Source organism: Aspergillus pseudodeflectus (genome assembly GCF_044049435.1).
Source record: "Aspergillus pseudodeflectus strain CBS 756.74 chromosome Unknown BJX68scaffold_5, whole genome shotgun sequence".
In the NCBI taxonomy this organism is placed as follows: domain Eukaryota; kingdom Fungi; phylum Ascomycota; class Eurotiomycetes; order Eurotiales; family Aspergillaceae; genus Aspergillus; species Aspergillus pseudodeflectus.
The window spans coordinates 104,788-129,617 of record NW_027263781.1 but is presented as its reverse complement, the minus strand read 5'-3'; the positions used below and the strand labels follow the sequence as shown (position 1 = coordinate 129,617).

Below are 24,830 nucleotides of genomic sequence, written 5' to 3'. Positions count from 1 at the left end.
TTAAAGGCTAATGCGCACTAGGGTAGCCTCTCGCGCTGAAGATTATTCTCCCTTTACCCACTCACACTCGATGAGTCGAAATTTGAAGTCCATTTCCGAGCTCAATAGAATATGCGATGGCGCGTTCCTTTGCTGCACAATTCAGGCACCGTTTCTATCCGAAACTGCGGAGGAGTTCCGCGGAGTAAAAGTCGAGTTTCTCTCTCATCAGCGCAAGGAGGAGGCTGCCGTTGGAGCTCAGATTGACCGCAACTCCCTGCCTGATGAAGTCGTCGGGATAGTTTGCATGCATGCGCTAATTGGCATTGTTGGTCCCGGGACAGAGTTGAGAGTTCAGATCACAGGCAGGTCCTTCATCAACCAGTCTGCACTTCCCAAGCTGTCATTTCCAAGGTGCTCCCATCAACTCCCGTGCAGGCTGGGCAAGTCAGACAAGCCATGACCTAATTAGTGTCCAGCACGTACCTAATAATAAAGATACCTAGGCTTGGCGTGTCATTGTGCGGGCCCATCTGGGTTTAGCTGGGCTTGGACTCTTGTTCAGATTGGTTCGGCACAAAGCACTAAGACGCTTAGTGTGATGCTATTTTCCTCTCGTCATGGTTTGTACTGGCAGTCGAGTCAAATCGTCAGGGGAGCGAGCCATCAGCCAAGACAGCAGATGGTGGTAACGTGTCACTGGTCACTTGCCGTCGCTATGCTTTTTGCGGCTGAGGGATGAGCCCGATGAGGCGGGGACATCAAGAGCCCTACATGCCGGTTGGTCCACATGGAAGATGGAATAATGCATGCAGGTTGGACGGTTCTACATGGGCTGCGCTCCTCCGCAGACGCAGTCGTCGCAAAGTCGTCGCAGTCGCACAGGTAGAGTTACAAGCTCACACCAAGGCTCGGCCGCAGGAATGGGCGAGGGTTCTGAGGGACGAAAATGCGGTCTGTCGGTAGACGACTTGTAGCTTCTTGACACAGGAGTGCACACAGAACACCTGTCACCAAACATGGCAAGATGCTATTGTGAAACATCCGACTAACCCAATCCAAGTCAGCCTCGCTAAATTTGATCGAAAAAGGAAATTGAGGTCAAGACTGTCAAGTTTGCTTGGCGACGCTGTGGACAGGAAGAATTATTCGGGGGCAGCCTGGCAGGGTGGGAGGGAAAAGAAAATACACCCAGCAGCATGGTGCTACTGCAGCAACCCACCGTACGACGAGCGGGGACTGGGCTGAGCGAAGATGAACTAAAGGGAAATCACCACGACGGGCGCGTCCTGACGAATAGCACCCGCGTTTGCCTGTCGTTTATCGTTTCTGACCCTGCTCAAGCCGAGTGTCCGAAACAGGCCTATCCGGAGGTGAGGGCCGGAGGTCCATTATGATTATTCTATGAAGCACGTCCAGCGGCGCAATCATAATTGTTCACGATTGAGCGAAGCGTTGCTTGGTCCGGTGAGTGGGGTTCTTTGCAAGGTTGATCGGCTTGGCTTCGAGCATGGGCAGGCCTGACCCGAACAGTGATCCTCGATTGTTGATAGAGTCGTCTCGCGGAACCTTGCCGCCTCGGTGGAAAGAAATCGAGCTGTTTCTGCTGCGCTGCATGCATCAAGTCGCACAACAGAACTCCTGCCACGTTTTTCGGGGGTCAGATCGCGACGAGAATCGAGGGTCGAGAGAGGGGGAAATCCTGGACAAAGAACCCATGTGACCCAGCCAGCGTCGTGCCGACTTTCACCCGACGGACTCGAGTCTCTCCGACACCGATCGGACGCGGCCATGGAATTCACCACTCTGGCAACAATCTCGTCCATTCTGTCCCCAACAAGGTGGCCCCAGCCTCCAGCCGCCAGCGCTTGAGGTTGAAAAGCACGGATCAACCATGTTTCCCTCAGGCCGAGTCCAGAGTAACCCCGCCCTAACCCTAACCTAAAAGGATTCCGACCGTTTGGGCCAATTAACAGCCATGTGCCATTCTCCGCATTCATCGACCCTTGGCCAGTCATGAAGCTGAGATTCATCAAAGGCGATCGGGGCCGATTCGCCAATGGAATCTCGGGAAGGCCTTTACCTAATGGACCTAAGAAGGGCGTGGGTCAGGAATTAGTTTCCATCTCGCGAGATGGATCCTCATCGAGTTAGACTGGTGGTTGATCACCGCTTATTTGGGGACTGTCAACTTTCTCTCGGTTTGGGTCCGTTGCAACTTTATTTTGCCTCGCTTCTCTTGTGCGAAATGGACAGATTTCTTGGGTCCTCCATCCCGCTGCCTGTTGCCAACGGGAGCGCGATATTACTGGCTCGCGAGTGATCAGCCTGCTTCTTCAGTCGGAGAGCCAGATGAGATGCCGCTCCACCATGTTGCCTGCGACCATGTGGGTTTCGCCATGGAATGCTCCTCTGTTTCTGTTTCTGTAAGGGACGCGAGAACGGAGTACCTTGTCCAAGGGGGAAATCCTCATTCTGAGGTGATGGGCATATGTTTCTATTCCTGGCATTATCCTCCTGCACGGCTGCACCTGCTTCAAGCTTCTGTTACAGCGCTCATTGCTGTCCAATGAGGGCGCTATCCCGTCGTCTTGACTAAAGATCGCCGCACACTTCAAGTTTGCTGTATCGGAGCTTTCTCATGCCCAGCCATTCCCAGAGTCCAGAGAGGCAGGCTAGGATCCCATGTCAGCACCCAAATCCCCGAGCTCTCTGGTTCTTTTGCTCGTTTCTAAGAATATCCCATCACCTCTTGTGCATTTGGTGCCCTGGGCCTCGCTCTGAGCGAGGGGTTCGTCTCATACAATGAAATTAAGATCGCTTCAGCAAGCTTGAGTGGGGTCACATTCTTTTCTTTCTGACCGTGAGTCACGCCGTCTTTCTTACAGTCTGTCCTATCAATCAATGAGGATTCAAGTTTGCAGTCGGTGAATCATCCTCTTGGCCCACATACTCTGTACCGTCCATCACGCTCACCGTTGGCGGTGCCTTTCTTGACCCTTCATCTCCGGGGCAGCAACTCGAAGGACTTTTCATTTCATCATTGTCCTTGCCATATCTGTTCTATTTTGGTCTGCCAATGGCGGAGATCTTCAGTGATGTACGAGCCGTGCCAAAGCTCTCGCTTCCGGACCCCGTTCTCCGTCCCCACAGAATACTCGGTATATGCCTTGGGTGTCGACTCCAACGCGCCCTCAGTAGCACCATATTCAGGATAACGTCGGTCAATCCTTGGACTCGCTGCAGAGTGAGACAATAATCTCAAGTCAACCCTCTTGGACCTGTCATCCAAATTAAACATTCCGGCCACTAACAACTTGCACGAAGCCAGGAACTCTGATCACCCAAACTACCCTGTTTGGGGCCAAGTCTTGAGTCCTAATGTCGAGCTAGTCTCGTTGCCAAGCTCGCTTCTCCATCGTCAAAGCTCCCCAATGTGGGTTCATTCTGCGAGTATCCCGGTTCGTGATTGATCTATACCAGGAGGTTCTCTCGTCCTCCAACGATTTGCCAGAACTTGACAGAGTTGCCGGAACTTGACTCGATCCCTATCGTTGTACCACGGCAAAATCTTCATCAGATCTTTAATTTCCGGAGAATTTGATGATCAGGGACTCTTGATTCAGCCCCGGCTGCCCCGTGCACGCTGCAAACTGCAGTCTCCAGATTCCGCCTCAACGATCTCTGACGGTGCGATACGAGGTTTCCCAATACAGGACTCCACCACACCTTCGCCTCGGTAACTTGTAGCCCACTACACTTGCCATATGCATATCACCAGTTCCACGAATGCTTGTTGATATCTCCAATGATCCAAATTTAGATGAGTGGTCAACAGGACACCTGCACTAATGCCGCACCATCCTGCAGTCACAGTTCCCGGGTGCAGACTTTGACCAGCATATCACGAAAGGAATGATGTTGCCCCGAGTCGTCCGCGCTTTCCTCTCTTGATCGAGGAGTAATCCCACTTGCAGGCGGCTACCCAAGTAGTGGCCTTCGGGCAAGGTATCAATTCTGGTTTACGGTGTCCTGGGCACTTTTTGGTCTGTTCCAGCTTCGTTGTTGAGTTGCCATTCGCGAAGCCACCTGCTTAGGCAACTATCATCTATAGTTACCATGATGTAGAGCCCAGTAGATCAAGGGGACGACCGCCTCCGTAGCAAAGCGAGCCAGCAAGCCACCGAGCTTAGTGGCAACCTTGACATGACAATAACCCCGTGTCAGCCTTGAGGTCTGCCTTGTTGATGGGTATTCTGGGACCAACCTCATCCCATGATGTTGGGTGAACAGTTTTCCTCGTACTGTTCTTCATTTGAGTACCTATCCCTTTACCCAGCTGTCCATTTGCAGCGCAAGTAGATGAGTATCTCTTTCCCAGTCTGTCTGCCATGAGAGAATCCACAACTAATCGTTACCACTAGATTTTACAACAGGTACAATCGTCTCCCAGCTTGTGTCCCACCTCGATCCCTCCTGTGATCATACTATATATCTGATGCAGCCTATCGAGATAACCCACAATTACCCGGCGGCATCGAGTACAATATATATGGCGTCCTACGTTTACTTAAACAACGACGATGCATTTACAATCAGTTGGCTATCTCAATATTTCCATTCTTACGAGTACAGTAGGTACATCATGGTCATCATGAATCATTCATGGCGTCTCTGGTATCGCAACATAATGATGGTCAAGAAGAAAAGAAAAAAGAGTTCAGCGAAGAGAGAGAGAGAAAAAAGCTTGATCAATATGATACGACGGAAAAAAAAAAAAGAGAAGAAATGGAGAGAGAGAGAGGAAACAGCTACGACCCCTCCGCGAGAGGTGTAGTATTAGTAGTCAATAACTCTCGCCTCGACATGTTCAGCCAACAAGGGCGGAAGCTGGTCCTTTTTCACGAAACCCAACGATACCAGGTCTGCCCAGAAGAACATTGCTCTGTCCTGTGCGTAGGCGAGATAGTCGAATTCGTCGGCCTCGTCGACATTACCGTCTACTGGTGGTGTTGCCGCGGTGGGAGTTTTCGCTTCGTCGTCGTCTTCGACTTCAGGCACCTTGGCCTGCACGATTCCCCATGCTACCCACTGGGCGGAGTTGAGGACGCGCCAGAGCCGGGTCTGGCGCATGAGGAACTGGGCCTCTGCCTCGAGACTGTCCTGATGAGCGCGCTCAATGTCCGTCTGCCGCTGCGGGGCCATGTCGGGGCTCGCGTTGAGATCGAGAGGTGTCATGGTGGAGGTGCTCGTGGAGAGGGGGCGCATGAGCGGAGTTATAGAGGGTGAGGCTCGACCGCCGAGACCTGGTCGGTGTGTTAGGTATGCAGTGATGAATTGGTGCTGTTGCTCTGGTGTTGGGTAGACTCGAGCATTGCACGCCCAGGGTCTCTCGGTATCGTGGTAGTTGTAGCACCATTCGGTCTTGGGATAGTCAGTATTTACCCGCGATATCCGTGTAGCTGAACTCACAAAGTGGTTTGCAAACTCCAATCCAGGAGGGTTTGCAGAGGCATATTCAAAGTCGATGACGACCAGTTGTTTGTGCTCGTTCTCCGGAAGCAAGAGAGGAGATTGCTGGCTGGGCTCCATGCGAAGGAGGTTCCCATATTGTGTCTACAAAGCGCTGGGTCAGTAAAGCTGGGTCAGTAAAGTGTGTTGGAAACCTACGTCGTTGTGGCCAAACACAAGCTGATGTTTAATCTCCTCTACGCCACCACTGCTCACGACAAGCCACTTGCGATAATCCTCGACGGCCTTGCGGAACCGAGGCCACGGAACACCGCAGACATAGCCGCGTCGACGCCAAGGCTCAGACGCAGCTTTACTCTCATTCTGTGGAGATTGGATCTCCTTGTCTAGCCAGCCGATCACTCGCTCGCAGCGGTCAACCCACTTGTCCCAGTTGTAAAAGACCTTTGGGCCGCCTGCCAGTTCCTCTTCCTCTAGGTCTACACCGTCGTGCAACTCACGCATACGTTTTGCGATTTGCTTCATCGTTGACGGGTCGCGGAGCTCGGTTGGTGTCAGCGGACGGGCATCAAGATACTCTTCGAATCGGCCGTTGTTGAACGTCCCCAGCACTTTGGGTCCAATGTTCTTCCTCCCCAGCCGTCGGAGGATTTGCAGTTCCTTTTCTCGATCAATGAGATGATCCACCTGAGGGCCGTAGATGCGCAATAAAAGCTTCCTGCATGACAATTAGAAATTGAAGGTGTTAGGCGGAAGGCAACTTACGGAGGAGGCCGTCGAGGTACTAGGGTATAAGATCCATCTTCAGCCCTCGGAGGAGGGATGTTTTGCGGAGGTATAACTTTGTAGACGGCGTTGGTAAGAGCGCCACTAAGTCTCTCTACATCAATCTCAGCGGCGATATCCATTGGGAGCTTTCGCCAACCCTTGAGCTGCAGCGTGTGCGTCAGGCGGAGGATTTCGCTCTTGAACACCACCCAAGCCTCTCGGTCCTTGGCCTTGCCAACACTTGAAGTATCACCATTCTCGCTTTCCGCGCTTCCTCCAGTGTATGACAGTGTCTTTGTGTTGTCCAGGATCGCATCAACGCTAGGAGTGGCCGGCTCAAAGTCGTAGTCGGACTCGGAGGCAGAGCCTCTCCGCAAACCCTTGAAATGCGGACGGCGGCGGGTGGACCGACGGGAGGAGCAAGTAGAGTTGGGACGGCTGTCGTATCGAGAAGCAAACTGCAAAAGTATCTTTTCCAAGCCGTCAAGGGCGAGAGCAGAGTCGGAGCTCTGCGAAGCGGTCTTGGTCAACTGGGCGCCATCGCCGCCGCGTTGGTCGTCTTTGTGGTCTCCTCCGCTCTTTCGAGCTCCTTTTTTGTGCGACTTTTTGGAATGCCCGTGTTTTGATTTTTCGCGCGAGAGCCATTCGTACACCTGGCTGAAGAGGTTATGTCGCGATTCCTCTTCTCCTTGCTTTAGCCACCGATCAATGTCTTCTCTCGTCACAGTCTCATTCGCAGCGGACGTCTGGCTGCTTGGGGAGGTCAAGGACGGCGGATGATATAAAGGTTGTCGCACCGCCGCCCTGCCGACAGAAACGCGGCGCGGTCTAGTAGCGGTGTTTCCATCAGAAGGAGTTGAGGGATCCTGACGGGGTTTCGGGGGAGGGGAGATGGTCAAACTAGTCTCGAGACCTGTACGAGGGCCTTTTGTAGACTTGTTAGAATCCATGGATACACTTGAGAATATGCCATTTGGTTGCGGGGGAAAGTGTCAAGGTAGAAGTGTTGCGCAGGGGACTTTTTTTGGGGAACTTTTGGAAACCGTGGGTGATGAGATCATAAGACTACCCCGTGCAGAGCCTCGGAGGGAACTACGACTACTATTGGACAACCATAGCCAAGAAATCAAAAAAAGGGGAGAAAAATATCAGGCACAATCAATCATAAAACAAGACAGGACACCTACCTTCAAGGTCAGGGTCCGAGTCTGTGATCTGGTCAGTGAAAGACGGCATCCCCGGACGCTATTTCGAACCGACAAAGAGGCACAGTCTGGTTCAGCGCTGAGGGTTATCCAAAGGGGAAGCTGGTCACGTTGCAAACGCTGGTCGGATTATCGGCGTCCCCAGTTACGCTGGTGGGCATATGCGATTTTGATCCCTTGACGGCGATATTGCGAGAAGATTGAGAAGACGAAACGAAGAAATGACGGCGAGGAGAGCGTTTAAGTAGGATCAGAAGAGAAGAGAAAAGAGAGGAAGACGGTACCCTGGTGGGGGTAACAATAGCGGACCAGCAAAGTGTGGACGGGTAAAAAAGCAGCGGTCGGCACAGGGTGGAGTCCAAGGAACCAGACTCAGGGCGAACCTAGAACAACCTGGGTGCTCCTGCTTGAATGCAGACCAGAGTGTGTAAAAACCGACAGCTGATGCTTGTACAGGTCGCATAAAACAGCACCGGGGATGAGAAGGTTGCGAGAACAGAGCGAATTCGCAACGAAAGTTGCTCAAAAGAAGAAAGCGGGTGGCGACAGAAATTGCTTATCAGGCCGCAGGTGACCTCTCGCTCAACATTGAAATCCCACAAAGTCTTTGCCCGAGCGTGGGATAAAAGAGCTTCATATTGGCACATGCAACATTGTACGTAACCCAATGGTTGTAGTAGAAGCCAGCTTCTAGTCGTAAGATTGCTATTTGCTCGGCCTGGGGGAAACATGCGTGTGGTTGCGATAAGAAGTCCTCATATCGCAAGCATCTCCTGTCGCATTGGGATGAGGGAGACGAAGAGAGCCTAGCCTTGGGATTTCCGGTGTACATGGATCTCACCAGGCTCCTATCTTTGCTCACGCGAGCAGCCGAAACACGCAATGATAGGCTCTCCGGTTGGAGAAGGGCTTATTGGGTTGTTGGAGAAATTCCACTGGTCTGGAACCGATCACAGAAGCAGGTACAGTCTCAGCTGGGGAGGAGACATGCTCGAGAGTCGCATGGGGCAATATTGTGGCGAGATCAGATATTTGGAGCTACCCTGAGGCTTAGAACACATTTGCGAGAGTTGATTAGCTGGGGTTACTATGAGTATCCATCCATCTTCATCGTTTCCCCGCAATTCTCTACCGGTATCGTTGGTGGTCGGACGTTTCTTGCGGTCCGCTTCGAAACAGCACGCTGAGTATAGCTGCAAGGGGAGGGGATGCTAGTGCGCTTCACGGTTCGGTTTAAGTTGCAGAGGGAATCAGGGTCGCCAATAGGGAGGGCGTTTGGTGTCATTTTGGCAAGACAATTGTTGTCTTTGTTGAGGTTTGAAGGTTTAGATCTATGGAGTAGAGAGTGTCGGCGGCTGGAGCTTGGACTGAAAAAGAGGGGCAGCTGATGGCGTGATTTGGCCTGAGGCACCGCATCACCAGCCAGGGCACCTGGCAAGAGAAGCATTAGTAGAACAGCCTGAGTTGGAGATCCGCCAACGGGAACTGTATCAATACATGCAAGAGACTGTTCTATGAAGAAGTGAGCTGGAAATGTAGGGGTGAAAGATCTCAGTCAGACATCTAAAAATCGTACTTATTTGCCGATTATAGTACTAAAGGTTACAAAAAATTGTTCAAAATTGGCTCCGTAGGTCAGTGGTAGACTGTTGGTTTCCGGCACCAGAGGTCGCGTGTTCGAGTCGCGCCGGAGTCGTGTTTTTAGCTTTTCAAAGAAATTTTTGCTCCGGACGATTGGTATATCCTTATTTATCCATTGTTGAAGATGTGAATCTCAATACTAGTACACATTTAAAAGTTAACCCGTAATCCGTAAGGACTTCCCAACCATTTCATAGAGTACCAAACGCCACTACAATAACGATGACAGTTAACAATAATACATCGAGTATCAGCATGTGAATACTTAAGCAGCCCATTCAACGACCTCGAGGGCGCACATGACAAGAATGAGGGTCGACGGAAGGATCCTATGGATAATCAGCAACTTGTCTTGGTCACAAAAATCCAACTTACCAGACAACATAGCTCTGGAACAACAGCTTCGACATGGCACCCACGTAAACATTATTGATTTGGCAAATTTGTGCCAATTGTAAAGCCGAAGGAGCTCCTGTGAGCAAGAAGCAGACGATGATGAAGATCGGATCGTCAACGATGCTGACCGGAACGTATTTGGCGAGCAAGGCAAGAAGTGGTGCCATGATCACAGTTGGCAAAAACATACGGGCCACCAAGGACGCAATGATCAACTTCTTCTCTTCTCCAGCATCCTCCATATCCTCAAGCGCCTCTTGAGGTATCGTGTTGCGTTCGAGGTTTGCGCCGAGAACCACAAGAATCAATGGGACAGCGACCTGGCCATTCTGATTGATCGCACGGGTCACAGAATTCTGGACAAAGGTGCCTTCATCGAAGAACAGATGCTGCAATGACGGTACAGAGGCAACGATGATGGCCACCAACATTGCCCAAAGGGGAGGATTCATAAAATCCCAAAGGCCGCCAAAGAACCTTGTACACAGGTTTGAGCTTGCTGATAGCATCCTTTGCACAGCTGGTGGGAGTCGGCCGTACACAGCATTCGTCCCTTGTACACAACCATTGGCAACCCGGGTCCGGAGACGACCAACTGCTGCCCTTGACCGTGCCACGGGCCCTTTTTTCGACGAGTCCGGCTGGTGGTTAATCTCCACATTCGGGAAGCGTAGGATATCGCCTCTAGAGTCTTGACGAGGAAGAAAAGGTCCACTAGGCGGCGGTCCAAGTAGAGGCGATTGGTCCAGATCTGGCTCATGTTCGGGGTGCGGCAATTTTGCGTACGAGTAGGTGCGCGTGTTGACGGGCGTCGCCTCCCCAGAGTGAAAATCTTCGGAGCCATCGTGTGAAAGATTCGGGCGCTCAATGGAGCCATCGGAGGAGCTCCTTGTTCTTATCAAAGGCTCATCCGGATCCACTTGCACCGGGTTATCAGTATACCGTTCCTGGCCTTGTGCAATCCGAGAGACTCCTTCTTCTTCATTCGTACCTTCCTCCAAGTATTGCTCTCGCGGCGCGAGAAGGACGCGGTATCCCCAACTCCAACGAACAAGCTGGCCCAACTGCTGGAAAATCAGCAAGTAGAGTATTCCACGCGCTGCAACTTCGTCATCATTGTCGTTTGGAATCCGGTCCCAGTGAAGGCCGCGCAGGGTTTGCGAAAGAGATACGACAAGCGAGATAGGAAGTGAATTCGAGTTACCAAAGACCTTAAAAGTGGAGAGCACGTTAGCAAGCTATCAGAGCATGCGCCACTCGGTAACTTACAGCCATGGCCGCGACGAAATTGGCCGGTCGCTTTTGGAATCGGAAGCATCGTGAAACCACAGAAGCACAGAAATATGAAACTGCTGTCTGAACAATAAAAATGGCAGGAATGATGGCAAGATCGGTGAGTTTTTCCGCTGTTAATTGGGATCCCAGCTTGATGAAGACTGTACAGAGATGTCAAAAAATAGTTTCTCGAGGCGATAGGTGTGCGACTTACTCAGGCATGGAGTAAATAGAGTGACGTTGAGATTGGCGACAAATTTCTGCGCATCGGCATCGAACATGCCCACCCTGGCAGCGATGTAGCCAGGAGAACTGACACAAACTACCTCGAGAACTGCTTCAAAGACGAGAAGCACCAGTTGCAGAAAGGGAGGGTGGCTGTTGTGGGAATCGGGGACATTTTGCAGTATGCCGGGGCTCAAGCCCTCTGCAGATTGAGTGACGAACTGGCGCGCTGCCAGAAACTGGGTGCTTTGAAAAGATCGGGGCGCTGTAAAAAAGGCCATCGACGGCGGGAGCTGGAACTGTTGCGAGATGGCAAGTCAGAAGAACGGTGGGAGAAGGAGAAGTTGAGATGACGGAGGATAAGACTGCCACCCAGGGAAAGGGCGAGCGCGATAAGGTTGGAGATGGGAAAGTGGAACCTACCACGGGTGAGGAAACAGTGGGCTGGCGCTCAAAGAAAACTTGGATCAATGAATGAGATGGGTTTGTCGTTTAGCAGTTGTTTTTCAAATGCGATGCCATTGCGAAAGGGGAGATGAGGGTCCTCTGTGAGAAGTGCCTGGCCGCTGGCAGCCAGCATGACAGCGTTGAGCATCATTGCATCCAAGCCCAGGCCAGCCATGATTTCATGCCCGGAGCAGAGCCGCTGATAGGGCGCGCTACTAGGCTAGTCTGACGCCAAGAATTCTCGAGCAACCTTTGGTTTCCCAAACGCCACTTAACAACGAACTCGGAGAGGACATGATGTTTGAACAGTTGGCCGTATTGAGGTTTTGTCTGCTTGGTAAGGTTTCTGTCCGTGTATAAAGCTGACCCGAGTACCAGTAAAAGGACATACCGATGCACTTTCAAGGTTGGCAGCTTCATCTCAGTCTCGATTCTCCAAACTTGAAAAGACTTGGCGAATAACTCGGCCCAACGCCACAAGGTTGAATCGTAACTATTGGTTGCTCCGCACATTCTGTCCTTCCCAAAAGATCTGGTGCTTTGTGGCTGTGTGATCAGCCCGCTTGCAACAAGAATGGCTGAAACAGATATCCCTGCCAATACAATGAGGCTCTGTGGCTCAAATCAAGAAAATGAGTACGTATCGTGTTGGCCGCATCAGAGCCCATCTTTGGGCTAAACAAACTCGCCACAGATCGACTTTGCCGATTGTTTGAGCTAGTACTAGCCGTCCACGCAACCCACACCTGAATAACATGTCACGATCGTCGGGTCCGATGCGAAATGATCGAGGGCTGCAGCAAACCCTTCCACAGCCATTGATGGGCGACTGGCGATCGCTCGGCGACCGCCTGTTGGTTGCCTGATGCCTAAGGCACCCGCTGTGGCAGGAGCAGTTATTCCCATTTTAGGTCTAGTCAATTCTGGCAGTAGGTCTTTCCCTCGCAACACCAAGTTGTCAACATTTTGCTATTCCTTCCATTTCATCTCCTCTTTGCCTCTTTCAAGGCCCCGCCTCTGCCTCTGCCTCTTTTGAAGCAGAGGGAGAATGAGACTGGCCTGGAGGAAGACATGAGAGACTTGATGAGCTTCACTGATCAGGTCGCCGCAACCCAACCATACCCGCAACACAACACACCACGCCTGTGATAAAGTTTAGGTATCTCTTTACCCTTAATCTGCGACAGCTGACCACTGTCTACAACAAATGCGTTTGCTTGTTTGGAGACGCTCAACTAATGCTATGACATAGGGCACCACGCCTGCATCTGCCTCTTTTGAGGCTTCTGCTTCTTTTGAGTTCCTTAAGACCTCTGCCTCTTTCGAGGCTTCTGCTTCTTTTGAGGTCCTTAAGACCTCTGCCTCTTTTAAGGCCCCTGATGTGCGATGGAAAGCGAAATGCTGGCAGGATGGCTTTCTCCACCCCGTGTCTCTGCCTCTTTCGAGGCCCCCGATGTGCGACGGAAAGCCAAAGGCTTTCTAATTTCTGGTACCAATTATGCCTCATTTCCCTTTATTGTTGAATGAATGCTAACTCAACGGCTGCGCCGCAGCCTCGATAGTTTACTACAACCCGCAAAAACGAGAATGCATCCTATTGCGGCTCCATCCACTAGAGTCCCCCGCTCACATCTAAAGGGTGTGCCCTTTTGGCCTTTCACCATGTTCGTAATCTCCCCACTGGGCGCGGCGACTCCGCTCAAAAAACAGTCCATGCCCAGCACGCAGAATATGAAGAACTAAAAGTCAATTACTGGATTCTTTATGGATCCTTGGTCCCTACACGTTCAACACGAAATGTCGAACCCCCATTTTCACCCGCCCAGAGAGCTTCTGAATCCCGCCCATCACCGGGCTAAACATTAAGGTAGAATGTCTCTTTCTGGTTAAGCGAATTTAGGCTAACTCTATGATATCCTACCCCTATAGTTCACCACACCTTCTGCCTATCGACGTCAAGGACAACAAAGACATACTTATATGGGGAGCATAGCATTACAGTTGACCGTCCTCGTAATAAAAGCCACGATGCGCCTGATAGGAGTTGTGGTGTCACTTCTCCCAGGATGAGTGACCTGTGACCGAGACTGAGATGAACTAGAGCTTGATAAATGTTTTTTTGATTTGATTCCGCGGGACACTCGAACAGTCGGAAACACGATATGTCGGTGCTCTATAGGAATAAAGCCACAGCATCTCTTTTGTATCTAATAATCCCGCTGGTGAAATACAACTCAGGTAGCATATTAGATGAAGCGCTCTCTGGTTCAAAAGTCGGCCGATTGCAAAACTTGACCATCAAGTATTTATTAGCCAAAAAGATACTCGTTGGTGACTTCTCAAACCCAGTCCTATTTTACCTATCTCTGCTTCCCTTTCTCTACGAGAATATCTCGATGTAGGCGTAATAACTAGATATTAATATCAACTTTATTATCAGCCAGAATTCTCCATGGCCAAGGATTATCTATCCAAAGCTTAGACATGGTGTCGTTCAACTTCTTCTCCGTCTAGTGTAAGAATATGTAATTCGCGCCGCCGATCAAGTCTACTAACCTAGCAATCATACTATACTTATTTGTTTTGGAAAAGTTGATCCTAAAAGTTCCCAGAAAATTCCCCTCCAATTACTCGACATTGTCGGGCGAATTAATGGGAAAGAGTGAAAACAGGATGAGAGGCAAAGATTATAGAATTGTGTTAGGGAAGAAAAATCAAAGATAAAAGACTTAGTAGCGGACCTTTAGGTGAACCATGATATTACTGAGTAAAAGAGAAACAACTTACCTATTCTAAAGAAACAAGACTTGGAGGAAGCCTATCCTCTTTGGTTGGCTCATCCCCCCTCTTCCTCCTCTTCCTCTTCGTCATCAGCCGGTGGAGGCCTGTACCGAAGCTCGTATGCTAGCTTCTCCTGCATACCGTCCACCATCGCGAGCATTCCCCAAGGGACGGGATCGGCTTCGCGGATTTCCAATACCATCTTCTACAGTTTTGCGTCCAATTCTTGGACGTCTCAGAATCGCATCTTGCGGAGGTTATTAGCAGTAAACTTTTAGGTTCAGACTAAACCAATCAAGGAGGTCTTCGAGCTGATTAAGTGCTATGGACATGTTAAATAGACACTAGTTTGCAATAGAGACAAAATAACAAAAGGCCAGGGGTATTATTTATATACATACCTATATAGCTATTAGACACCACATCTACGCATTAAATATCTTCGCAAGTTGGCGCTAATCATAAGCAAGGATGAGCTAGCTAATCATGTCCTAGCGAATTGTGATATAATAGCTTATAATCATAGTAGTGTGATGAGTAGACCATACACATTAATAGTAAACAAGCTCTAGTTGTAGACAATGGGTGAGTCCTAAGAGATTTGGTAGGGTTAAATAATAAACATAGTATGGCATTGCTAAGAGTTTAATAACAATGTTCCCTTGCTATGTATCCTCCAAGCCATACTAAATTTTAGTTCCCGCTCGCCAGGCTTTAAGGCATTAATAAATCTAAAAGTGGCAGCGCCGCCACTATTAAACCTATTGACAGCTTGTAGTTAAGGCAATCAGTATGTGGCGTCGTCTTAAGACCAGAGCAGGCATCACCCACATTAATCCTGCACGATCTCCATCAGCATCTGCTTTAACAATGCGCAAGAGACAACTGTACCAAGGCTTGTTTAATGTTGGCCCTATACTCGAACGCTTTGTTTCCAATATGGACACTAACCGTGGAATTATGTGGAGAAGGTAGCCATACGTCCCTGAGCGTCATGTCCAGATTACATCAAACTCCGCAAGAAGGATAACTGCTTGTCATGAAACCACCAGCAAGGTGTTCCAGATTTCCCACTAAGAGTGTCCGATTCGACAGAAGCTTGCTGCACAACACGATGGTACATAATGCCAACGAGTCGACGGAGACGATTTAGAACCTCATCAACGAATCACTTATAAAAGTCCCCGACAATGATTTTGCTGCCTTTGGGAATACCCGCGATATAGCGCAGGTGCATTTTACAAGAGTGAGCGGGCAGCGTGTAAACGCTTCATCCTTGCGGGAGGTCGCTTTGTCAAGCAGGAAGCTGGTGATACTATTCGCAAGAGGTTTGCTGAACTCGAGGATAAGGTGCCAAAGGGCGTTCCTGACGATTATATCTATTAGCCGGTCCCACGTTGACTTGAAGCCATGTTTTGTTCGGTTGATCGGCTACTGGTACTTTCTAGGGTACGCAGTTGTGATTGGTGATTTCTTCTCTGGTTTACTTCTTCTTACACTCGTGACGACTGTTGGCCGGTCCCAGATTGACTTGAAGCCATGTTTTGTTTGGTTGATTGGCTAGTATTATTTTCCCAAGGTACGCAGTTGTGATTGGTGATTTCTTCCCTGGTTTACTTCTTCTCACACTCGTGCCGTGTCAAATTTCAGCTAAGATGCCCTCAGGGAGACCGAGAAACCGCCGGCCCATCCGTGTTCGTTTCGATAGTGTTCATACAACTTGTATGCCTCGTTGAAGCATTGTTCGCAATCGATGTACCGGCATACCAATTCCCCACGATACAACAAGCGGTCCGTCAAGCGGTCCGTCAGAAGGTCCATTCCGTTAAAGCGGGGAAAAGTTGCGACGAGTGCTTTGGCTTTGGCAGTGTACTTGGCGCTGGCTGGCTGGCAGGTACTCTTGTGGGTACTGCGCACACCAGACGGACCGGCACTCCTGGCTATGACGACATACCCCTCGTGGCGCTCAGATCGTCTGCAATGCGATCTCGATCTTTAAAGCTCCAAATGACCTGTTTTTTTTCGTTTTTGCTGTATATAATGAGCCAAGTAATCCACCTTTACATTATCCTATTCAGCTTTCTTCAATATACATTCTTCTTCGGCTCTTCAAACATCAGTTAATCGGCCCACTACCTAAAAGCGCTGCCTATATATCTCGAGAAACTACACCCACGACCACCAAAACATTCACACAAAGCATCAAAATGGTGATCGGCCTGCTGGCCATAACTGCCATTCCCACCGTCACCGGCATAGCCCTCGGATGCAGCGAACAGCGAAAACAGAACAAGCAAGAAGATGACGAGAAGCGCATGGCAAAGTTCTATACAGATGTGGAATGTTTCGAGGACGAGGAGCTGCATGGGAAGAGAGTTGTATTGAGAGATAACAAGGTACGTATATGCTTCAAACAAGCTTGAGACAATGCAGACACTGATCACTGGGTTTTGTTCGTTCAGGTATACATCGATGACCCCTCCCCCGCAAAGCGCAAAGCCGAAGCGCACGCCGGACAAGCATTTTACATTGATTACCCTGAGCCAGACCACATGAAAGACCTAAAGCGCGGGTTAGGCCTCGTCACGACGATACAGGATAATCCGCCGATGCTGAATTGGATATACGCGGATAAGGAGACCCACGAGCTAAAGTACGGGAATCGGACGCAAAGTTGTGAGCATATACCGGGGCCGTGGGATTGGAAAGAGGATGAGACGACAATTACCCTTGAGCGGCCGTCTAGAGGGTTTTATGCGGTGAAGGAGGAGGATGGGAGTTGGGCGGTTTACTTTGATAGGGACCGGGATGAGTTACGATGGGTTATGAAGACGGCTAAGAGGAGGAAGGCGGTTGTCGTGCCTATACAGTTGAAGAGGTCTTTGGTTGAGTTAGAACGGGCTCCGCCGCAGGCGCAGGCGCACGGCGGTGGTGATAGTGAGAAAAGAGAAGGGGGTTCAGAGAAGTAATGCATGGAATTTGCTGGTCTGGGGAATCTTTGGAAAGTATTATATAGAATCTGCAAGGCCGTATGAAGGGGAAGATCTAATCGTCGATGCCGCCCCAGCCATCATCACCGTCGCTTTCACTGTCCGACTTCTGGGATGGGTGCTGGGATCTATTGCGGCTTGCTGCGATAGCACCCTTCTTCCTGTTCTCCTGTCGTCGCTCGAACCCGCTCTTTGTGCTGATTCTCGTTCTGCGCTGGTCCTTGTCTTCGCCGCCCTTGGTGTTTGTTTGCCGGGCTTTGACGCCGTGCTTTTTCAACTCCTTCTTGTTCTTCTTGCTGAGGTCAGGCAGCGCATCCAGGAGCCATTTTTGCACCGACCGCTCGCCAGACTCTCCTCGTAGCTTCTCGCTCGCGTCGATGATATTCGCGATGCTTTTGACATAGGGAATGTCCTCTTTCGTGTAGTATGTGACTGCAACGCCGCCCTCGCGACCCGCTCTCCCAGTTCGTCCTACTCTGTGGACGTATACTGCCGCTGAGTTGGGTATGTCGTAGTTGACAACTCCATTGATACCTCGGAAATCGACACCACGCGCGAGTAAATCGGTGGTAACGAGGATCCAAATCTCTCCTTTGCGGAAGCCTTTCATGATTTCTGATCGTTGGGTATCTGATAAATCGGAATGCAGGACGGCTATTCTCGACGAACCGCCGGCCTCGGGAGGGATATCATACAGCAATTCAGAATGAAGCGCTACGGCTCTGGGGATTGTCTGCGTGAAAACGAGGAACGGCGGGCGGAGACGGACATCTGAGGATGTCGCTGCTGTAGGATGGAGAAGCTGTCTGAGACCGAGGAGCTTTCCTTGCTCGGTCGCGGCGTAGACCAGTTTGTGTTTAATGTTGGGGATAGCGGAATCTTTTAGTCCAACGACAAGTCGGATCAGAGGGTAGGATTGTGTTTCTGGTAGAGTGAGCTTGCGCTCTTTGATGGTTGATTTGGCCATGTCCTCGATACTGGAGCCCATGGTGGCGGACCACAGGCTGGCACGAAGTTCGGGATGTGTGCAAGAGCGCCAGATATCAAGCGTTTGGTCACGGAACAGAGGATCAAGGAGGACATCTGCCTCATCTAGGATCAAGTTGCGCACTAGCGGTAGGGTACCAAGAGGTTTAGTCTTGTTTGCGGAGAGAGCGTTGACCAGAAGCAATGGCGTCGAGACAAGGATGTCGCTTTTTGTGACGGGAATTGCTGCCTTTGGCTTGCCGGCTGGTTTCTTGTCACTCTCCGATTCGGACGATTCCGCACTGCTTTCGTTGAGAATATCGCCTTGATCCTCGTCATCTCGCTCCACAACCCGCATTCCTTTCTTCATAAGGGTGATCTTGACACCTGTTCCAAGTGCAAGTTTCCTTCCCTCGTTGACAATCTGACTGGCAAGTTCTTTGGTTGGTGCGACCACAACAGAGAAGATCCCACGCTCTTCTGGTTGCTCATGGTGGTGTCGAACAATCTTGTTGATCACTGGGATCATGAATGAAAGCGTCTTTCCACTCCCCGTAGGTGCAACCACTAAAAGATCTGGCTCGGTAGTAGCGGCCTTTGATTTCTCAGAGCCGGACTTATTCCCGAGTAACAAAGGCAAACTCCCCAGCTGCACCTCCGTAGGAACAGTAAAACCTTGCTCGGCGACGTTGTCGGCAAGGCGTCTCGAGATCTTGTATTTCGTTCGCAGCTCCTTGAACGAAACGAGCGGTTGCGGATACAACCGCCGAGCTTTCTTTAGCTCTTTCTTGGTGAGCGTCTGAGGTTGCTGCTTCTCTTCCTGCTGTTTCCGCTTCTTCTTTTTCTTCTTCGGCTCCTCAGCTTGAACCTGGACCGGACTGACATCTTCAATATCACGCATATCCGTGACCTTGATCTTATGCGCGTTCAAAACCGTCCGACATTGGACTTCATCCATGGACTCGTCGTCATCAGAACCAGAAGCATCCTCACGATCCTGTCCCTTCTCGGCCGTCGCATCTAAACCCCGAGGCGCAGAGCTTTTATTCTGGCTGAAGAAGTCTAGATTCAATGCATCTTCGTCGATATGGTGAGCTTCCTCGGCACCATGACCGCGCTTCCTCTTCTTTCCATTTTCGCTCTTTTCCAAGAGCCCATCTGCGGCGGAAGACCGGAATAGTTGTGGGTTCTCTGCTTTGCCTGTGGACGGGAGCCGGGTTGATGCGGTTGATTGTGCGCCAGGGGACTTGAACTTTGTTGATCGTGTCAACAGCTTGAAAGCGTCCATCGTCACGCATAGACGTCCTATTCTATGCCTGAAAAGCACACTAGCTGAATAAGACGTTGAATGATGACAAGAAGTCAACAGGTGCTGCGGACTTGTTGAAAAAAAAAAGAAAGCTTCCGCAGAATTCTTCCCCGCACGGACCAATCAGATCCCCAGGAAATCGGTTCTCTGCAATCCACCTATACCACTGCATACCTAGGTAGAAGCTACAAGTTCAAGACGCAATGGGACTGGCCCTACAGCACTAGCAACATGACTGCCCACGATACGCTACCATCGTGAGTCCAATACTATCTGCTGGCATACTTTGTGAGCGAATTCTAATACGACGTCTTTCACACCTCGAGCGCTTCGGAAACTCGCTGCATTCTCAAGTCTTACGGACCAAACCGGACATGTCCAAGAGGCAAAGAAGATTATAGTCTCGAATTCACCCCAGACAACAGTTTAATTCCATCGTCTATCATACATGGTACAGTGAACAAAGGAAAGATATAGCAGAAATAAAGACAGGCCAGTTATATTTGCGTGCGAATGATCTAGTGGTGTCCGTGGTCAACGTGTCCCCTGTAGCCGACAATGTTCATCCGACCAATGATCTCGCCGACTGTGAAAAAACCGATAACCTCCGCGGCGGTGACACCGGCCAGAGCGATCTCCTTCTTGTTGGCATTGCGGACGCGGGCAAGGATATTTTGTGGGGAGACGGCGGTGTTCTTGAGGGCAGCAGGGTTGCGAACAGCGTTGATCAGAGGCTGAAAGTAGGATTGGAAAGTAGCCGAGCTTCTATATAGCGTCGTTCTACATTAGTAGACGTTCAGATAGTTGAGTATTGGGTTGAGTGATGAGCGCTTACGGGGGAGTCATGTTCTGTCCACGGAACACCAGCTTGCCGAGTTCAAGGCCAACCTTGGAGTAGTAAAGAGTAGGGGGTATCATGGCTGTTCGATCAACGGTGTATTAGCAATGCTCTCTCAAACATATCGAGGAATGTTTGACCCCTTCAGGGAATCGCAGGAAGCGACAAGATGGGCTATAGCACAAAGATCACCACTCGGAAGAGCGAAGACACAAGCCTGATGATTGAACAAGGTATATTGCAGAAACCACTCACATTCAACGAAGGAGACAACTTTTCCGGTTCTTCCACCAACTTTCTTCAGAGCGTTGCCGAGGCCCTGGGCAGCACTTGAGATGGCAGGGCCAGCAGAAGAGCTGACACGAGAGAGACCCTCTTGAGCCTTCGAGGCAGTGGAAGAGGCGGTCTCAGTCGCCTTGGAGGCGGCCTGGGAGGTGGAAGAGGAATATCTGACTGCGGTCCTCCGGGTCAGGAACTGCGATTGCCGCAGCACGGCACGGGACGCCGTGGCAGGCATCTTGAGAGCCACTGGTATAAAAAGAGGGAAGAAAGGAAGGTGTTGGCCTGCTAAGTCACAGGAGAGGGACAAAGAGGTCCAATGGCGGGATGGTCAAGAGCCGGAGACTGAAGCGTCGCGCAATTGCAAGACCAGAATCAGATTTGAGGCTCGGGAACTTCAGGGAAATTCGTCGCCCACATCCGCGCATCACGTGACACCATTTCAACACCACTCGGTCGGCATCATCAAGCATTTTGCTTTCCTCCCCATAACCTCCTTCAGGCTTCCAGACTGCACAGTGCTAAATTGTTGCTTCGCGCAATTTTATCATTGATTTTTACGCGCTCTTTGCAATAATGGAACCGGTTCCGATCCAAAAGACTTCCAGCCTACTGCGTGTGCAGGTCCTGGCAAACCCTCAACTCATCTTCAGCACGCCCATCAATCGGCTTTAAGTTGATGTGCCTCGTCTCCTGAACCCACGCCTTCTTGACACTGCTCACTGCGCGAGATCAAGGTCCTGATCTATTCGAATTCGTGTTACTGCCGTTTGGGCCATGGAGTCGAAAGACCTCGAATCACAAAGGTAGCCCGCACTACTCTCTTCAACAAACTTGGAGTCTGGTGAGAAACGTCATCAGCTCCTCGATTGCAACTAGCGGTACTTTCATATTACAGTTGACTGTTGTGGACTGATGCGTGTACCACTCGTTCTTGTGTTAGCAAGCATATCCGTCCTGAACGTTTCTTATATCTGGATGGGCAAATCCGACGTTATATCCACGAGGGATTGAAACATTTTACGCTGATTAAGTCATACATCAGCCGATATATGTCGTTGTGAATGATTGGCAGATTGGGTTTGAGCTGGAGACTCGTTTTACGAAGAACCTATAGGCCGGGCACACATTCGAACATCTGCGGGCCTGCTCAGCGGTCTTATACGTTGTAGCCCGGCTTCGCGGAGAGCAATGGGCCAATACATGCGGCTCTGCTACAACGATGAACCCACTTATCCTCTTCTGTTAGCGAGGCGGCTAGCAGTCCAGAGACATGACGCTTGTCTTATATAGCTTCTCCGGAACCCAGCGATTACCGGCTAAGATAAGCTTAACATTAGCAAGCCTTAGGACCCGTTACAAGCACGCAATAGGCTGCTTGACGCCGATCCAGGGACTGTCTCGCATTGCGATGAATCAGAGGCTCAGAGCAAATGCATTGATATTGATGGCAGACAATCCAACAAAATTTATAGAGTCTGCAATACCATAGGGCTCCTGTTCATGAATGCTGGTATGGAATCTCAGGCATCTGTTAATCTTCCTTGAGCAGGGTTCGCAAGGTTTTTTTTGTTCATTTACACGCTCGTCCACCGTCCAAGGAAGATAAGGTAGGTATAAGTACAGCTGCCAGTGACTCGCGGGAGGCTATCGAGGTCTGGGATGACCAATGAACATTAGAGAATGAGGGCTCGGTAAATATCGAGAAAAAAGAAACACTATCTATCAACAGGTGCAGCGAACGACCACGAATCTCCTCGTCGACATGAGCGTAGTTTGAGGGTGGATATGCAATTCTCCACCAAAGAGGGCTATTGTAATACCTGCGATGAGGTGCCACCGGAGAATTGCCAATCTCAGCAAAGCGAAAGCTCTCGAAGCTAGACCCCGAAGATTGATCATTGAAACATGTCAGAACCTCTGATAGAGAGCTCTGGGCTTTGTGCGTTTTATGCCTGGAGCCAAAGAAGAAAGTCAACGGTGAGGCTAAAATAACCTATCGACCGTAATTAACCGAGATGCTTCTAGATCCGAACCATTCCCTTGGACTCTGGAGACTCTGCCCTGGATTTCTATTATTCAATTTCTCCAGTGATCTTCTACGCCAATAATCGTCTTTTGACAACTGCGACAGTCTTATTGGAGCCTACTTGATCAACGACCCAGATGTCATCGTGGATAAATTCCTCCATCTGCAGTCTGCCGCGGCTGGTCGGATCACGAGGCAAACGTCAGTATACATAGTTAGTCCCTTCGAACCTGAAGAAGTGAAACATAATGGACAAAATGTCTTCCATCAAGAGCAATCGCTGTCCTTCTTCACTGCATCCCGCCCGCTGGCGAAGATCCAACCGGGATTAGGGCCAATGACGGGGTTCAAAGGCCGTGGAGGGGACCCCGCACTAGCAGCCGGATAAATTGGAAGAAGTGGCCATCCATGATGGATTGTGGCGGGCCCAATGCTGTTGTGTCTGAATAATGCTCGCCGCTCTGGAGAACTGTCCGCATGATTTCCCCTCCATTACTGGTGTCGCAATGAAAAATCAAGGCCCGTACAACATGGAGGGGTAACTATTAAAGCTGGTTGAACCCGGCCTCTGGTGCTCCAACTTCTTGCTCTCCCACCTGCCTCTGCTCTCTCCTTTCTAGTTCGCATATTTTCGGTCCTCTTTTCATTGTTGCTTCAAACGTCATGGCCACCACAACCGTTCTTGAGAAGAATATCGGCGTCTTCACCAACCCGAAGCACGACCTTTGGATTGCCGAATCTAAGCCTACCGTTGAGGAGGTAAAAAGTGGTCAAGGCCTTAGGCCAGGAGAGGTCACCGTTGAGGTGCGTAGCACCGGTATTTGCGGGTAAGTTGTCAATTCGGCTGCATCAGTCGTATCGTGTCTTCCCTGTATTGGCCGGACTGACAATTGCCTTCTCCGACCCAGATCCGACGTCCACTTCTGGCATGCAGGATGCATTGGTCCCATGATCGTCACGGGAGACCATATTCTGGGTCACGAGTCTGCCGGACAAGTTCTGGCGGTCGCCCCGGATGTCACGTCGCTCAAGGTTGGAGACCGGGTCGCCATTGAACCCAACATTATCTGCAATGTATGCGAGCCCTGTCTGACTGGACGATACAATGGCTGTGAGAGGGTCGCTTTCCTCTCAACTCCACCTGTTGACGGTCTGCTTCGGCGCTATGTCAACCATCCTGCCATTTGGTGTCACAAGATCGGTGATATGAGCTACGAAGATGGTGCTCTGCTGGAACCCCTCAGTGTTTCGCTAGCCGCGATTGAGCGCAGCGGTCTTCGTCTTGGTGACCCTTGTCTGATCACGGGGGCTGGCCCTATTGGTCTTATCACTCTGCTCAGCGCGCGCGCCGCCGGTGCTACCCCTCTCGTCATCACCGATATTGATGAAGGTCGCCTCAAGTTCGCAAAGGAGCTTGTACCGGAAGTCCGCACATACAAGGTGGAAATCGGCGTTTCTGCGGAGGAGACTGCGGCGGGTATCGTCAACGTATTCAACGATGGTAAAGGTGATGGTCCCGATGCGCTGCGACCCCGGCTGGCTCTGGAGTGCACAGGTGTCGAGAGCAGTGTCGCGTCTGCCATCTGGAGCGTCAAGTTTGGCGGGAAAGTCTTTGTGATCGGTGTTGGAAAGAACGAGATGAAGATTCCTTTTATGCGCCTCAGCACCCAGGAGATTGATCTGCAGTATCAGTACCGGTACTGCAACACTTGGCCGCGTGCAATTCGTCTGGTGAAGAACGGCGTTATTGACTTGAAAAAGCTCGTCACCCACCGCTATGCTCTGGAAGATGCCCTGAAAGCATTTGAGACGGCCGCGAACCCGAAGACCGGAGCCATCAAGGTCCAAATTATGAGCTCAGCAGCAGACGTTGAGGCTGCTTCCGCTGGTCAGAAGATCTAAAACTCATTGATATGTTGTGGAACAACACCGGGGGCGTTTCAAGGATAGCTTGTCAGTGATATCATGGTCTTTTTTTGATTTTTCTTGTCGTGTTTGGAGGCGTGGCTCTTGCATTGTGATGATGACAATCGTAATGTTTATGACGGCTTTGCTAGAGATATGTGCATGTTGAAGCAATAGTATTATAGACTTTGCTAGAAATTTAGTTATGTTTCTCGCTTGCTTTATATCTGATCAATCAGGTGCATGTTGCCGTGAAATTGGCGGGTCAGATCGACTCGCAAGTCCCCCAAGGTTCCCAATTACTGTTACAATTAGCATTCATCTT

General features: G+C 50.4%; 9 protein-coding genes and 1 non-coding gene across 10 annotated transcripts; 4 read left to right on the top strand and 6 right to left on the bottom strand.

Moving 5' to 3' along the window:
- Window positions 1–1,262: 1,262 nt before the first annotated feature.
- Window positions 1,263–2,092, bottom strand: BJX68DRAFT_160631 (uncharacterized protein). Its single transcript, XM_071036854.1, has one exon. The coding sequence runs from the start codon at window positions 2,010–2,012 to the stop codon at window positions 1,407–1,409; it is 606 nt and encodes a 201-aa protein (XP_070903276.1). The 5' UTR covers window positions 2,013–2,092; the 3' UTR covers window positions 1,263–1,406.
- Window positions 2,093–4,477: 2,385 nt separating this feature from the next.
- Window positions 4,478–7,169, bottom strand: BJX68DRAFT_278203 (putative choline kinase; the record flags this gene model as incomplete). The annotated part of the gene is made up of 4 exons (XM_071048487.1): window positions 4,478–5,403; window positions 5,452–5,595; window positions 5,650–6,169; window positions 6,217–7,169. 4 exons carry the CDS (start codon window positions 7,167–7,169, stop codon window positions 4,819–4,821), a joined length of 2,202 nt encoding a protein of 733 aa, XP_070903275.1. The 3' UTR covers window positions 4,478–4,818.
- A 1,879-nt stretch (window positions 7,170–9,048) lies between these two features.
- BJX68DRAFT_t30 lies at window positions 9,049–9,120 on the top strand. Its single transcript has one exon. It is a non-coding gene; the product is annotated as a tRNA-Arg (tRNA).
- Window positions 9,121–9,150: 30 nt separating this feature from the next.
- Window positions 9,151–11,611, bottom strand: BJX68DRAFT_227932 (Auxin Efflux Carrier superfamily). The gene is made up of 5 exons (XM_071038772.1): window positions 11,385–11,611; window positions 10,951–11,260; window positions 10,731–10,897; window positions 9,441–10,672; window positions 9,151–9,394 (listed from the first exon to the last, which is right to left on the bottom strand). The coding sequence occupies exons 2-5, from the start codon at window positions 11,240–11,242 to the stop codon at window positions 9,331–9,333; spliced, it is 1,755 nt and encodes a 584-aa protein (XP_070903274.1). The 5' UTR covers window positions 11,243–11,260; window positions 11,385–11,611; the 3' UTR covers window positions 9,151–9,330.
- An 893-nt stretch (window positions 11,612–12,504) lies between these two features.
- On the top strand, window positions 12,505–13,450 carry BJX68DRAFT_160515 (uncharacterized protein). The gene is made up of 5 exons (XM_071036852.1): window positions 12,505–12,567; window positions 12,661–12,897; window positions 12,971–13,070; window positions 13,163–13,275; window positions 13,338–13,450. The coding sequence occupies exons 2-4, from the start codon at window positions 12,788–12,790 to the stop codon at window positions 13,265–13,267; spliced, it is 315 nt and encodes a 104-aa protein (XP_070903273.1). The 5' UTR covers window positions 12,505–12,567; window positions 12,661–12,787; the 3' UTR covers window positions 13,268–13,275; window positions 13,338–13,450.
- A 1,521-nt stretch (window positions 13,451–14,971) lies between these two features.
- Window positions 14,972–16,202, bottom strand: BJX68DRAFT_227926 (uncharacterized protein). Its single transcript, XM_071038771.1, has 3 exons — window positions 15,855–16,202; window positions 15,161–15,768; window positions 14,972–15,095 (listed from the first exon to the last, which is right to left on the bottom strand). Exons 1-2 carry the CDS (start codon window positions 16,008–16,010, stop codon window positions 15,673–15,675), a joined length of 252 nt encoding a protein of 83 aa, XP_070903272.1. The 5' UTR covers window positions 16,011–16,202; the 3' UTR covers window positions 14,972–15,095; window positions 15,161–15,672.
- Window positions 16,203–16,217: 15 nt separating this feature from the next.
- Window positions 16,218–17,196, top strand: BJX68DRAFT_160447 (uncharacterized protein). Its single transcript, XM_071036851.1, has 2 exons — window positions 16,218–16,585; window positions 16,652–17,196. Exons 1-2 carry the CDS (start codon window positions 16,397–16,399, stop codon window positions 17,156–17,158), a joined length of 696 nt encoding a protein of 231 aa, XP_070903271.1. The 5' UTR covers window positions 16,218–16,396; the 3' UTR covers window positions 17,159–17,196.
- On the bottom strand, window positions 17,197–19,520 carry rok1 (RNA-dependent ATPase ROK1). The gene has a single exon (XM_071036850.1). It carries the CDS (start codon window positions 19,431–19,433, stop codon window positions 17,235–17,237), a length of 2,199 nt encoding a protein of 732 aa, XP_070903270.1. The 5' UTR covers window positions 19,434–19,520; the 3' UTR covers window positions 17,197–17,234.
- A 212-nt stretch (window positions 19,521–19,732) lies between these two features.
- BJX68DRAFT_227920 (F1F0 ATP synthase subunit g) lies at window positions 19,733–20,934 on the bottom strand. Its single transcript, XM_071038770.1, has 3 exons — window positions 20,548–20,934; window positions 20,290–20,374; window positions 19,733–20,219 (listed from the first exon to the last, which is right to left on the bottom strand). The coding sequence occupies exons 1-3, from the start codon at window positions 20,807–20,809 to the stop codon at window positions 19,973–19,975; spliced, it is 594 nt and encodes a 197-aa protein (XP_070903269.1). The 5' UTR covers window positions 20,810–20,934; the 3' UTR covers window positions 19,733–19,972.
- A 2,082-nt stretch (window positions 20,935–23,016) lies between these two features.
- Window positions 23,017–24,793, top strand: BJX68DRAFT_227917 (NAD(P)-dependent alcohol dehydrogenase). Its single transcript, XM_071038769.1, has 2 exons — window positions 23,017–23,427; window positions 23,509–24,793. Exons 1-2 carry the CDS (start codon window positions 23,264–23,266, stop codon window positions 24,500–24,502), a joined length of 1,158 nt encoding a protein of 385 aa, XP_070903268.1. The 5' UTR covers window positions 23,017–23,263; the 3' UTR covers window positions 24,503–24,793.
- The last annotated feature ends 37 nt before the right edge of the window (window positions 24,794–24,830 follow it).